The 14,239-nt window shown below is 47.1% G+C and overlaps 1 protein-coding gene across 8 annotated transcripts in view; it reads left to right on the forward strand.

The window, feature by feature from the left end:
* Tnrc6a (trinucleotide repeat containing 6A) overlaps window positions 1-14,239 on the forward strand; it is a 186,634-nt gene that overhangs the window by 120,551 nt on the left and 51,844 nt on the right. For 7 of the 8 annotated variants that reach the window (XM_005405109.2, XM_005405110.2, XM_013504801.1 and 4 more), the window contains 2 exons: window positions 3,230-3,317; window positions 10,041-10,062. In XM_005405109.2, coding sequence (XP_005405166.1) covers window positions 3,230-3,317; window positions 10,041-10,062 — 110 coding nt within the window. Of the gene's footprint in view, window positions 1-3,229; window positions 3,318-5,349; window positions 5,532-10,040; window positions 10,063-14,239 lie in introns of those variants that run through there. The other variant, XM_013504798.1, reaches the window with a different exon arrangement.

Raw genomic sequence — 14,239 nt, forward strand, 5'->3', positions numbered from 1 at the left:
ACCCTGGCCGTTGAGACCGCTGCCGTGCGTTTTGTTTCTTCTCTCGGGCCGGCAGTGCAGTGGGCTTTCTGTAACACATAACTTCCTCTGGGCTCTCCCCTACAAGAGCAACACCATCTGTTGAGCAACATCATACTGTTTTTCTTTTCCTCAACTGCTTCCGTACATTTTTTGGCAGATTCTGTATATTCCCCGCTGCCTCCCCCCAGTTTAGTTTTCTTAAATAAATAGGGAATCAAAGGAAGTGCGGTTAGTAGATGTGATGATGGTATAGAATCAAAAAATTGAAAATTTTTTTCCTGTGCTTGGAGTATCAGGTGTTGTGGTAGCCCTGTCTTCAGAGGAGGCGGGCACAGCTTCTAAGTACCGAGGAGAATGTTTCCATCTTGTAAAACACACGGGAACCTCAACAGAAGCCTGTGAAATAAAGTCTGACCGAGGAGGGGAAGGCCAGACGCGAAGCCTCGGGGAGCACAGTCGCGGGGGCCCCAGCAGTCAGAGCACGTGTGCGGTCACGACGAGCGGGCCTGGCCGGAGGCAGGCCGCGTGGGTGCCTTCCTGACGCGGCTCTTAGGAGCGGTGCTAAGTAAGCGTCCTGCTGTGGTTCTTACAAAAATACCACGAAGGGGACATACACGGTCACCTACCCCCGTTTCCACCTGACGAGATGGAGGCCGAGTGTGAGGAGTGAATTAGACCCAGCCGTTAGCTTTTGCTCTTGGCTTCCCGCGCCCAGGCCTGGAGACTTGGCGGTAGTGTCACCCGTTGCCTTTGTTGTGCCTGACCCCGCCCCTCTCATGTGCCCAAGCCTCCTTCAGGCCTGGCTTCCCCGGGAGCGCAGTGAGCCAGCGTACTTCCCGGCCCTCCCGCAGAAGGCAGAAGGGAGGCCCGGTGCGGGGGGCATGGATTTGTGCCGCTCCTCCGTGAGCCCGCGCAGACCCACTCACAGCGCGATGGCGGTGAAATACAGCACGCCACCTGCGCTGCTTCCAACGTCGCACTGAGCTCAGCGGCCGTGTGCCTCGGCCCGCTCGCCGTTACAGCGGTGCCCGCCGCTCAGCCGGTTCACTGCCCGCGCCTCCTGGGCGCCCCGCGGCGGCGCAGCGGCTGAGCTGTGTCGCGTTCGCTGCAGTGCCCCCTCTAGCTTCCCGCGTACTCCTCGTCGTCTTCATTGCAGCCCCGGCTTCACCCCTGCTGCCCCGTGCGTTCTGGCTTCGTGGTTTTCTGTCTCCCAAATGTCTGGTTCGTGTCCCTGTCCCCTCACCCGGTCTGCCCGCTGTTTATCTGTAATGCTCCCTCTGAGAAGCTTCCTTAGGGCGCAGTTAAATACTTCGTGTTTGTGATTATTTCAAGTGTCCAGTGAAATAGCTTTTGTTTTGTACTGGAAATCGAACTCGGGACCTTGCGCTTGCCAGGCCAGGCGCTTGTACCGCTGAGCTATATCCCCTGCCCTCGAAATAACTTCTTTGCTTGTTGTTCTTACGAACGAAGTTTCAGATTCTAGACTCAGGGTGTGTAGCACAGGTCGGTGGAGTGAGTTTCTTTCTTCTTACGTTACCTGGGAAACTCCTACCATTACTGGAGTTTGGGGGCAAAAACCCCAATTCCAAAGGTCCCAGCAGACCCAGCGCAGCCACTCACCCTGTAAAGCAAGGAGCTGGACGGGGTGAAGGACAGGGAAGGGCCTTTAATCAGCACGGCCGTGCTAGAAGCACGGAGAAGTTCAGGATCCGTTTTTCAGGGCCGACAGAACCCTCGGGGTTCTATGGGAAAGGGGGGCAAAGAGAAGGGCCGGGTGAGCGTGGCTTGCAGGCAGGCGATCCTGGTCAGATGTGGAGCATGGAGCGGCTGGCCTGTCCGGGCTGTTTCTTTTTTTTGGTACCGGAAATCAAACTCATGACCTCAGGCTTGCCAGGCAAACGCTTATGCCGCTGAGCTATATGCCCGGCCCTGTCCGGGCTGTTTCTGTGAGGTCTGGGGGGAGCGGCCGGCGTGAGGGGTAATCCGGGCCTCGCGTGGGTGTGCGTGGTGTGCGGGGTGTGCGTGGTGTGCGGGATGTGGGTGGTGCGCGGGGTGGGCTTTGCTGCAGCGTGGTGCGGGGGAGAGCGAGCCCTTCAGTAACGGAGACTTCCTTCTGAGCTCACCAGAGCCACTGGGGAAGGGTTAGTTTCTCGAGGGAGTATTTCTTTGGTTTTCGGCTGAATTTAAGAGCACTTCCCACGTAGAACTGGGGTGTAGCTCAGTCGTGGAGCGCTGCCTAGCATGTGCAAGGCCCTGGGGTCCGTTCCCGGCGCTGTGGGGAGGGGAGGCAGCTGGCTGCTGCCTGTGCAGAGAGGCAGTAGGCCGGCCCGTGATGTCCCTGGGCAGTCTTCCCGCCCGCTCCTACTCTGCTCTCCCTGTTCTCATCTTGGGACTGCTCTGGAGCTCCACAGAGCGGCTGACCGCCGCGTCCATTTACAGACGTCCGTGGTTATCGGGGTGTGGCTTTCTCCGCTCCTGCTTATTCATGAGCTGTGAATGTGATGATGACTTTCTCCCTAAATTTAGGCAGAGACAGCAGGGGAAGGAGACACATTTTGAAATTCTAAGGCAGAGGTTTTATTGACAACTTGGAGCGTTTGAGATTTCATAAATTTAAATTTGTGTCAAGGATAGATTATTGTTTATTTCCTCAGAATTGATAGAATAGTGTGAAATGTCTGTAGAGTATGAAATTGTTGTAATACCGAAGTACATGTCACCTGTTCATGAGTAACTTGTACCCTAAAATTTACAAAGCTGTTTGGAACAAGGAAAGCCAACAAATGGTACCCCCAGGCCCTTGTGCAGGGGAGGATTATGGGAAGGTCCCAGGCAATGCCCTTAGCTCCTAATTAATAATTGGAGTGTCCTCTAATGAGAAAGTTTCAAGATAATACCAGCCTACCTGATACTGTTTACATTTTAGAACTGGAGAGAACTGCTTGTTTCCCAGTGTAAAATCTGCTAATTTTAGGTTGTCTTCCTGCTACAACAGTAAGAGAAAGCTCTTGTACTTGTGGAAAATTCTATTAATTAAAGAAAAGTGGATTGTACTATATTGGGCTATATAATTACATTTAGTGCAGATTGTTTTATTTTAGTGGAAGATAAAAGTTTGTCTTCTCATAAGTGAAAATGCATCTGTGTACAACATGATTTTTATTTCTTAATACATTTTGGGAAAGTTAATTGCTACTGTGTGGTTCAGGGATTTAGTGCAAGAAGAAGAACAGTTGATGGAAGAAAAGAAAAAGAAAAAAGACGACAAGAAAAAGAAGGAAGCTGCTCAAAAGAAGGTAGTATATGGTAACCTTTGTGTTAAGTGATTGGAACAGACAAAAAAAGAAAATGTTCTCTGATGTTTAAAGCATTTGATTTAATGATTTAACTTTAGTGGAGATTCATTTTAAAATTTGATGTACTTGCATATGCATATGAAATGGCTTGCTGAATGTGTACAGTTTAAAGCATAATTATTTAATCTTGCTGATGGTTTTTCCAAGGTAAGTACATTAGCTAGTTCTTTAAGTTTCACACAGCTGTTCCTAGGTATTTCACAGTTACATAAGTGGGAAGAGCATGGAATTTGTAGCCACACAGAGAGGCTTTGAAGCCTCATTTTCCCACAGAGCACACAGAACAGTGTGACCTTAAATTTTATTCAGCCTCTCTGGGCCTTAGTTTCCTTACATTTTGCAAGCAAAATATCATAGGACGTGAGTGCAATAGGAAAAAAAGTAACACAGGAATATAGCATTTGAGGAAATCGTAATACACTAGAAAGTAAAATGTTATTTTCCTCTTCCCTTTTCATGTGGTTCCTAGGCTGATTTTTTTAAATTGGCAGTGTATGTTAAGGTACAGTACTTTAAAATAAATCTGAGACAATAAACATATGAGAACACTAACCAGTAGGGAAACACTGTAGCCAAAACGGTATATGTTAAGGCAACAATGAAAGACTGTCCTCATAAAATTCCTCACAAGTTTTTAAAACTAAAGGATGTTGATAGCTAACTAATCTTCACAGTTATCTCCTCCTATATCAAGGTTTCAAAGACCTTGAAATACTCTAAAATGAAATTACTGTTTCATTTCTCCGTTTTAATGAAAAATTACTACTCTCCTTTCAATGTGCCTCTTTCGTGCTGAGCAGTGTGCCGGGCCTGGATGTAGGCCGCAGCGCCACCCCTGTGACAAGGAAGAACAGGCAGGGCACCGAGGTGGTCGGTGAGGCATTTGTGGGGAACCGTTGAGGCAGAGAGAGGTGCGTAGCTGTCTGAGGTGGGGCCAGGGACAGGGCGTTTTCTTGGACTAGAAGTCGTTCGGGTGATGAGGAGAGGAACAGCAAAGGACCACGGGCAGAGGGAACTCAGAAGCGAGCGCCTGCGGCCTGCTGTGGTAAAGCGTGGGTTGGCCTGGGCCACCGCCAGCAGGAGTGGCAGGAGGTAAGACACACGCAAGAGCTGGTGGTAGCTGTAGATGTTTCCGAAGCGTCGGCTCTTCGGGGAGGGCCCTGAACAGATTTCAGGAGAGCAGCATAAAGCCTGCTGTTAAATGTGGGCTGGAAGCGGTAGGTGCCACCCGGTGAAATAGCGGCCAAAGCAACGCAGTAGTCCACAGCGTCTGCTTCCAGGGCGTTAAGAGGGAGTACCCTAGGTGGATGCGTGCGTGACTGCGTTCATGCTGGGAGCAGTTAACCAAGGCAGGAAATACAGGGGGCGATGAGCAGGTTCAGTTACAGCTGTGCGGAGTTCAGGGCGTCGTCAGCAAGGGTGGGAGAGGGCGGAGTAACGGCGCTTCGGGAGCTAAGTAAAGACCAGATAACAGGTGACCCTGCTCACGCCTTTTGGCCATGCTCGTGGGTCGCCGGGAGGGGATGCCTGCGCACTTGTCATGGTGGGTGTCCCGTGTGGCCTGATGCCTCGGGCCTCTGCAGCGACTTGCTTGTGTAGGACTGTCCTCCAGTCTGGTCTGTCTTCACTTAGGATTTGTGAACAAGTTGTGTATCTCTAAGTCTGAAGTTAAGGGCAGGCTTATCAAACTCTTGTTCTGTGGCATGAAGATCGTTTACCCAATGACAGGAGCTCCTGAGATGCGTAAGAGTTCCTCCCAGAGAATGCCCGGGTGTGCTTTATGCAAAATGAGTAGCTTGACTCCATGGGTCTTGGTAGTGTTTATATTAGGCTCCCGTTGTCCTGCCACCCAAGGAGCTCAGGGTTCAGCTGCCAGTTCAGAGTGCGGTACAGTGCATGTGGAATGGCTAAGAGAGGCCTGAGTGACTAGGATCATTTCTTTAAATACTGTATTTTTGTGAGTATACTATAATTTTTAAATTTGTAATACAGATAATGGATGTGATTATTACAAGCTCATTTTTACATTCTTTCATAGCCAAGTTTCTCATTCACCAACTCAGTAGAAGCGGTTTCTTAAGTGTGCCCAGCATGGAGTCACCCCTAGCAAGGGAATGTGATCGTTGTGCTTTTGGGGCTCACATGGAGTCTGAGGTGAGACAGCCCCTCACTCTTCGCCCTGCACCCCACCTCAGCCTTAGCACAGTCTGTCATCCCTGCCGTGTCTTACTGGGAACAGCTGAGTTTGGAGATGAGTTTTTTCTCCTACCAGATCTTCAGGATTGACAGGGTATTTCTGTGTATCCTGCGGACACATAGTGGTATCTATCCACGGAACACAGTATGACGAAGAGTTTTAATACGTCTAGTAAATGTCAGGCTTAATATTCTACACTGCCACTGTAAATAAGACTATTCTCCGAATTTCAGAAAGTCAGCTTACGACTGAATTTGGTGCGACCTGTTGGTGAAGCGAAGACAGCTGGTATTTCCATGAACTGTTATGAGATAGCTCTGCACACATTTCCCAAATCGGCACACTGACAGTCCGTGTGAAAGATAGTGAGTCACAGGAGTTTCACGACACGCCTCCTAGAGGTCGTGTTTTCCAGGTCTATCCAGGCAGGTGACAGACGTCTACACAGCCAGCGGGGCGGCCTGTCGACATAAACTTACGACCGTGAGAACAGCCTGCCTATTTTACGTAAACCTATGCGTACTTCCATGTCCGAAAACGACTTCAGAAGTTACCTGTTGGGATGTACTTGTTTTCAGTCTGAGGTGACCTCAGCGTCAGTGAATTAAGTGGCTAATCGTGGTTCCAGTGTGGTGATGGAACCAGCAGTGAAATCGACATCTTCGATTACTCTGGCGGGGCTTTGTCAGAAGCCTGCCGTGACTTCACCTTTTGTTGCAGAACACTGTCTTATACTTCCGGTTTACGTTTCGCCATTAAAGGCGAACTTTAATGATACATTGTGGTAATTTTCATAGTAGGGCATAAAGTAAGTCCTTCTGCCGTGAATACAGAAAATACGTAGCTTTAACTGTCTCTAGTACCCACCTGGACTTTCAAAGAAATTTAAATTTGTACCATTTGTTGTTTTCTATTTTAAGTTAAAAAGATGGAAAGCATAACTTCTTATATAATTACACACCAAAAAACTCACCACAGTATTTTAACTCTTAATAGCTTTACTCATTTTGCCCATTATTTAAATACAAACTTAAGTGGTTTTAAAAGAAATTTTATACAAAATTAGGTGATTTTTTAAAAAAATTGTACTTCAGTCCTAGTACATCTCTAATTAATAAAGAGATTAATGCCTGGATGGCTTTGTTTTTAATTTTTTATGCTTGAAAAACCTTTTCCTAATTTCTGTATGTACCATTCTTTCAGAGAATCAGGCTGTTTTGCTATCTCTTGATTCTTAGGCATACAAAGTAATTTGCTAGAACATGGAAATGCAGTTTCCCTGATTAAAAGGGCGATAGTGGTGCCAGGAGATTACCATGGCTTTCTCCCCAGGTCCTGCTTGTAGAAGCCCTTTCTGGACGGGTCTTAAGGAAACTGTAATGAGGAAAAAGGAGGTTGAGAAATAGGTTAATTATAGAGGGATAATTTAGGGTAACCTCTACTTGAAGCACATAATTGTAGTTCTTGGAAAGCAGCTAATAGTTGAGGGCTGGAGGAAGCAAGGGTACAAATTGGGATCTTTTGGTGTCGGAGAATGTTTCCGCATTGGTGGTTTTTTGTTGTTACTGTGTCCAGAGCTGGAGGGAATTTTACAGGCTTTATTGATTAAAACATACTACATTAAAGTTTAAGTGAGACCTAGGTTGTAGACAGCTTCTGACTTCCTTCTGGGAGATGTGCTGGGCCGTCGATGAGTACATTTTCCTAGTCACCGTGGGGCCACATAACCAGGCTGAAGGGAGCTGGCACCCTGCGGGCAGTTAGGTGTTAGGTTACAGTCGTGCCCCTAGTCCTGCCGTGGTCTTCATCTTTTATTTTTAAAAAAAATTAGCAGGCCTGAGTTCTAGGCTCACTGCTCCTCGCTGAACCGTAGGGAAGCAAGGGCCGGGGACTGACCTGAGTAGAGTCAGCTCGTTTCCAAAGGCGAGCGAGCGGGGAGCCAAGGTACAGGCAGACGGGTGGCACAGCCGGCGGAAAGCACCTACCGCGTTCTTCCGGGAGTTAAATCTCTGCGCGGCACAGCCCCCAGGTGGCTGTTTTTGCCTTTTGTAGATAAGGAAAGTAAGCATTAGAGAAGCTAACTAGTTTGATCAGTGCCACACAGCCTTAAGTGGCAGAACCGGGACTCAAAGACAGGCAGTCTGACCTGACTCCTGAACCGCTGGAACGTGCCGAGGGACTCTGGAAGCGCGCAGGCAGGGCAGAGCCTGCCTTTGCTAATGAAATGCGGCAGTTGTCCTGATGATTTGGAATCACAGCTCAGATCTTTCAAGGAAAAAATACTAAAAGTGGAAATCAGTTTTCTTGATTTGCCAGGACCTTTTAATCCTCTTGTGTAGGAGAATCTACAATGATACCTCACATATAAATATTATAGTTCTCTTTTCCAAAAAAGATCTTTCATACTGTTTCTAAAAATAGCCGTGAAAGGTAAACAGGACACTTAGTTTGTCCGTTTGAGGGTTAGGAAACTGAGACCCAGAGGGTTTTTATGGCAAGACTGTTTAAAGATAAAAACAAACAATTGAATTTTAAATACTTTATGAAACCCAGTAGAGCCAGAGCATTACTATTTCAGTAATGTTATTGATGATGATTAATATTAATGAGAGGTTGCAATGAGATTTCCTCTTTTAAAACAATAGATATTAGAAATACTGTTTGATTTTGCATATCTTGGTTTATGCTAGTCAGTGCAGTGAGCAGTAGCCGCCGGGGCTAGCGGCCGCTGTTGTGGGGGTGTACACTTACTGTCGAACTCACTGTGCCCACTTGGAAAATTCTCATTTAATAATTGGAGTTCCACAGACCGACCCACAGAGACCTATTTTAAACACGAGAACTCTGTCAGTTCCATTTCTTCCTAATAAGTTAAGAGTTTTTAGTTTTTGTCTCGTACATTGCTTAACTGTATTATATATTAGATGAGTCCTGCAAGTAGACACCTCGGGGTATCCCCTCAGTGCCCCGCTCTGCACATTACAGAGTACAGAACGAGACTCAGGCTTTCCGCGAGGAGCTGCTCGGACACATCCTTTAGGTTGTAGGACCTCGGAGAGCAACACTGGGTTTTAATAGTCTCGTTTTGTTTCTGTGTCTTCTAATTCAGTATCCTTTAAACAAGATTCAGAGAGGTTGTTTCAGAAAGGCTTTCAACATGCAAAATAAGTTCTGTACTCATTTTTTGGCTTTAGAAAATTACTTGTTGTTTGGCCTGACACTTGTAATACTTAAGTGTTCTCTACTAAGCTCTAACAAAGACTTGGCTGTTACCAGATTTTTTTGAATGATTTCCCATAGGAATAAATATTGTCAGGCTGGTTGCCTGGTCTTCTGACATTGTCCTGCCATCAGTTTTTCCCTTTTAATTTTAATCCTAGAGAACAGACAGGCCTCCATCACTTTTGTACCACTGAGGCCCTAAAACTTGATAAAGCGCTTCAGTGCTTGGATCAGCCCTGAAGGGAAGGTGAATATTGGGTGTGATTTCAGTGAGGGTAATTACTGTAGTTTTTATCATCTACATCTATAATGATATAATTAAAACAGGGTTGTGGTAACTTAATTTAGTATGACTAAGCAAAATGAGTTGTCTCGCCCGTGGCGAGCTCTGTCTTCAGCCCGGATGAGTTATTATTCAGTTACTGATATTCCACCTTCCCGGTCAGTGTGCCCAGGCTCAGCTCTGTTACTTTCAGGTCTCCCCTTTCGTGGTCTCCACGAAGGGCCTCTGTCCGGGTGCTTCTCGAGCCCTTTCGAGGGAGGATCGAGTCCGTCACCCGGACAGTCGTCCTGTCTCCCGGGCCCTCCCCTCAGCTAAGGACTGAGGAGCCGTGAGTGAAAGCAGGCTCTAGGCGAAGCAGGACGGCAGGGTTCTGTCGGTTCAGCTTTGGATCACGGCGGCTTTAGTGAGCTGTCGGATGTCACATGTGTCAGAAGAGACAGCGCAGGCGTTACCAGTTTAACCACATTTAACCGTACTAGCAGTCTAACCTCCAAAAGTTAAGTTTATTGCCCGTGTGGCCAAGGGGATGAGATACAGCTTTTCTTACAAAAATATAATTCATCTTTTATAATTAGTAATGACTTTGAAGCCACTAAAACATGAAAGTTCTTCAGATTCATTACATGTAAGTGACAGTTACATAAAAATGGTTTTTAAACTGAGCGATGGAAAAGTGCAGCCCTCCTTTAAAAGTTCTATGGTCAGTGTCCTCTGTATTGTACGTCTAAGGAAACAGACGGTTCCTAAAATGAATAAACGTAGTATCGGGGATGATGGGGCACGTCTGTGGGAAGAACGTGCACTCTTGCAGATCTTTTCCTGTGCACTTCATCTAAATGACAAGTTATTTAATAAAAATGTATGTCGTATATAATAGTAATATATGAGCATTTTATCATAACAGCCCATTTATTTCAGTTTCATATTTACATTGTTTTTTGTTTGTTTGTTTTTATTTTAGGCCACTGAACAAAAAATCAAAGGTACGTTGTTTAAAGCTCTTTATTATTATTTTTTCATTAAATCAAGGTTGTTTATATGCATTTTTATTCACCTCCAGAACGGGAGAGAAGGGGCTGGGGATTTAGCTCAGCGGCACAGCGCCTGCCTGGCAAGCGCAAGGTTGTGAGTTCAATTCCCGGTACCAGAGAAAAACCAAAAAAAAAAAAAAAAAACAGAACAGGAGAGAAGAGCTGCTGTGGGGTGGGAACAGACTTCTTGGGTGGCGTCCTTGGGGTTTATGGTTATTGTGGTGTGTATGACCACTTGTAAATGTCCCACCACGCGAGCTGCCTCGGGCGAACCCCACTTCCTGGCGTGCTCTCTTGCTTTGAGTCTTCGGGCGCTGGCATCTCTTTCGGTCTTCCATTGAAGCCTTCTTGGATGGGGTCACTTGCAGGGTCTTGCTTTATCCCTTGGGGCTCTGCCTGCTTTTTCTCACCGCTTGTTCTCTGTTAGTTGTGCTGTTGTCTCCTACTTTTTCCGGAAGGCATGAGAGCGACACCCATCTCCGTTACCATTTAGAAAGTAGCTTGCTAAGCTCATGCTCATCGCACCGGCTCAGACAGCACCCGTACCTTCCGAGCAGTGTACCTCAGGGAGAGAGACAAGCCTAGCTTCTCTGGAATCCTGGTCTCAGTCCTTCACCTCTGGAGTTCACTGCCTGGTAATGGAAGGTGTAAGGCTCACTGAGGCTGAACTCGTTGGGCTTCAGTATTCTAAATTTTGAGTTTTAGCTATTTTAGAAGTACGATCTCTGTGTTTTGTTGGTATATGCACTCAAAATACTGCCTGCCTTTATTTGAGGTCAGTGTAAGTGAGGTAGCATTTATTTGGTGCAGTCGCTTAAGAGTCAGCAGGAACAAATGTAGCTTCTATTTTACTGGAGAAAGGGTGACAGTGAGAGGACATACCCACACGTATTATATAATGTGATCTGTCCAGGAGCGCAGGAGGGTGACGCTGAACCTAACACGGGTAAAGGAAGATCTTGAGATTATGATTGAAAGATGAAATGGTTAAGTAAAAAATGAAATGGCAAAGGAATCAGTATAATTCACGCCATGGAGAAAAAATTAATGTGGTATTAAGGGCAGTTGGATCATTCCTAGACCATTAAACTCCCATTAGCAGATGGGACAAGTTGAGCATAACGAGAGAGGTTAGGTGGAAGGGGGCTTCTGTGTGCCGCATATTTACACATGTATGTGCACCCGTCAAGAAGCTTGGACGTCCGTAGGCAGTTAGGAGCTGCTGAGGAGAGCAGAGGAGCAGCATCGTGCGATGTTTTGGGCGTTTTCTTTTTTAAAGAGCTGTCAGCCCATTTATGCTGAAGATTGAAATTTCTTGAATTTTTACATGAGAAATCGTATGGGTTATCTCGGAGAAGTCAAGAGACAGAACTTAGAGAGAAAACATTGCTCCGTGCTCTGTCTTCGCGGGTGTTCCAAACGCTGGATCGCTCGGCCCTGAAGGGCGAGCCGCTGCCTGTGGAGGGACCGACTGAAAGACGTGGGCCCTTCGTCAAAGCCAGAGAAGAAGAGCGCGCTGGGTGGAGGACGTGTGCGCACAGGTCCTTGTCCGGCAGAGGAGCATTGGCAGGAGCTGGTGACTAGCCCTGGAGGGGTGGGGCCCAGAGGGCTCCGTGCTACTCGGGGAGCGGTGAGCCTGAGGTGTTCCTACTGCCATGGACCTATATTTAGGAACATCTTTGTCAGTAGTTTCTCTGTTTTCTGAGACAGGGTTTTACGGGGCAGTTCAGGCCAGCCTTGAACTCACTTTGTAGCCCACTGTGGCCTTGAACTCCCAGCAGTCCTCCCGCCTCAGCCTCCTGAGTGCTGGGATTACAGGTGTGCGCCGCCACGCCCAGCTCTGTCAGTAGTTTGTAGTGCCTCCAGTAGAAGCGAGGTGAGAGAAGAAAAGAAAGTAGTAGAGGTGTGCACTGAACTCTTGGTGTTCAGTGTAAAAAGTGACGAGAAAGGTGCGGGGTATAATTGAAAGGATTGGCAGCTGGGGAGGTCAGAAGAGGCCTTGGAGGCGAGGTTGTGGCTTTGACACCATGTTGAAGTCGGTTACGGGGATGTTGAGTGTGTGGAGGACATGACCAAGTTACTCTTCAAGAAATTCCACTTCCTCACTCTGCTTACCTATATTGGAGTTTTTTTTTGTTGTTTTTTGTTTTTTTTTTTTGGAGTATTTTTTTCTAGTTGTTCTTGCTTTAAGACCAAACATGGTGGCTCTCAAGGGCCTTAAAATCTCGACTTCCCATGCTCTAACCGACCTGGTTCTCTCCACGACTTTCTTCTTTTAGAGTGTTCTTAATCTCTTTCACTCTTTGTTTTCTTTTTGATCCAGTTTCTCAAACAAAGATGTCTTCACCATGCCATTTAGTGCGTTGAACCCGCTCAGAGTTCATTTTTTTTTTTTTTTTTAAGACAGGATGTCACTGCGTAGCCCAGGCTGGCCTTGAACTCAAGGTTCTTCTTTCTCAGCCCCCGAGGGTGTTGTTACAGGTGTGCACCCCGGCTCGGCTTTGGGGCTCATCTGTGGATGAATCCCTCCAACTGCCGCTCATCTCTCCCTTTCCCGCTTCTTAGGGTTTTACGATATATCTTAAGTATGAGAACTTCTGTGTTAGATTATCAACTGATGGGTGGATATTTTCCCCCAGCGTGATCTTTGAGCACCTGCTGTTATATCCCTTCCAAACGTAAACCATTCTTTGGTATCCTTACATCAGTTATGAGTGCTCTCGGGGTCTTCCTGGTTTTCGATTTCCCGCGGCTCTGAGCGTGTTAGGCTGGACGTGTGGAGTGCATCATGTCTCGCCAGTTTCTCAGTTCACGTCAGCCTTCCTTCTGGGAGTATCGTTGCTCACACCTTTTTGATTCACAAAAAGACAGCGTTTGAGTTTTGTGCCATGTATGTATCTGTGTGTGGTTGTGGTTTGGGGCCCACAGGGATCAGTTCGGAGGTTATGAACTGCAGGCGAAAGAGCCGGGTTTGGCCCTCACAGTGGTGGTCGTGGTGTTTTAAATGCACATATACACAGTGAAATGAATATTAGAGTCAAGCACATTGACATATGCACCATCCCACATAATGATCTGTGTTTTTAATGGCAAAAGAAGTTAAAATCTGCCCTGCAGATTTGCATGACATAGTAGTTGTTCACTGTCGGTCTCACACTGTAAGGTCCCTCTCCAGACTTGGGTGACTGCAGCTTTGGACCCTTGCATCCGCAGCTCCCCCTCCTCCTCATCGCTGCCCCTGGTCGGACCTCTCGCTCCTCCTCCGCTGTCCCTCTCCCCCTCCTTGCTCTCCTTCCTGCCTCCCACCGTCTCCTTCCTGCCTCCCACCCTCTCCCTTGTCTCCACCCCTCCCCGCAGTTCTACATCTTCTCCTTGTGAACGAGACCATGCAGCATTTTAATTTCTTTTACCAGGTTTATTGCATGTCTTTAACCTTCATTTGTGTCCTTGGAAATGGCAAGATCTTTCAGTGGTGAATACGTATTTCATTTATTTTTGATGGCAGAGTATATGTATATAAATACATATTTCATCCTTAAAGTTTACCCGTTCACCTGTCAGCAGACACAGGCTTTCCCAGGGCTGTCCTGAACAACACTGCAGTCCGTGAACACGAGGGCGTAGACGCTCCTACGAGGTGCTGATTCCGTTTCTTCTGGGTTTATTTGCGGATGAGGGATTGCTGGGTCATATGGTCATTCTATTTTTAACTTGTTGAGACACTGTTCTCATTGATGAAACCTACCACAGTGAATCTCAGGCACTTCTTGTGGCTTGACAAGGATTACTGTACTGCACAGATTTCCAGAGGTGAAAACGGAGATCCAGATAGGTTCTGGTTCAGTCAGGCTTCAGTCGTGTAAAATAGTGGCAGAAATAGAAAGTTACCTTGGGGGCCATTAAGGTAAACTACAGATGTCCCCCGCAGCTGAAGGTGATTTGCTAAGAGGCTCTGGCCGCCCCTGACGGCGGGTGTTCTGGGAAGCACGCCCTGCCCCGTTCGTGTCGCGTTGGCGGGGAGCGTCTGCTGGGTTTCAGGTCAGTGTTTCTGCCCACCGTCTGCATAGTAGGAGTTGTGGCTGGTATCAAGTAATATTAGAGCATGTTATGACTCCTAATGGGCCATGAC

The sequence above is a fragment of the Chinchilla lanigera genome, unplaced genomic scaffold (genome assembly GCF_000276665.1).
Source record: "Chinchilla lanigera isolate Chin_1 unplaced genomic scaffold, ChiLan1.0 scaffold00092, whole genome shotgun sequence".
Classification (NCBI taxonomy): domain Eukaryota; kingdom Metazoa; phylum Chordata; class Mammalia; order Rodentia; family Chinchillidae; genus Chinchilla; species Chinchilla lanigera.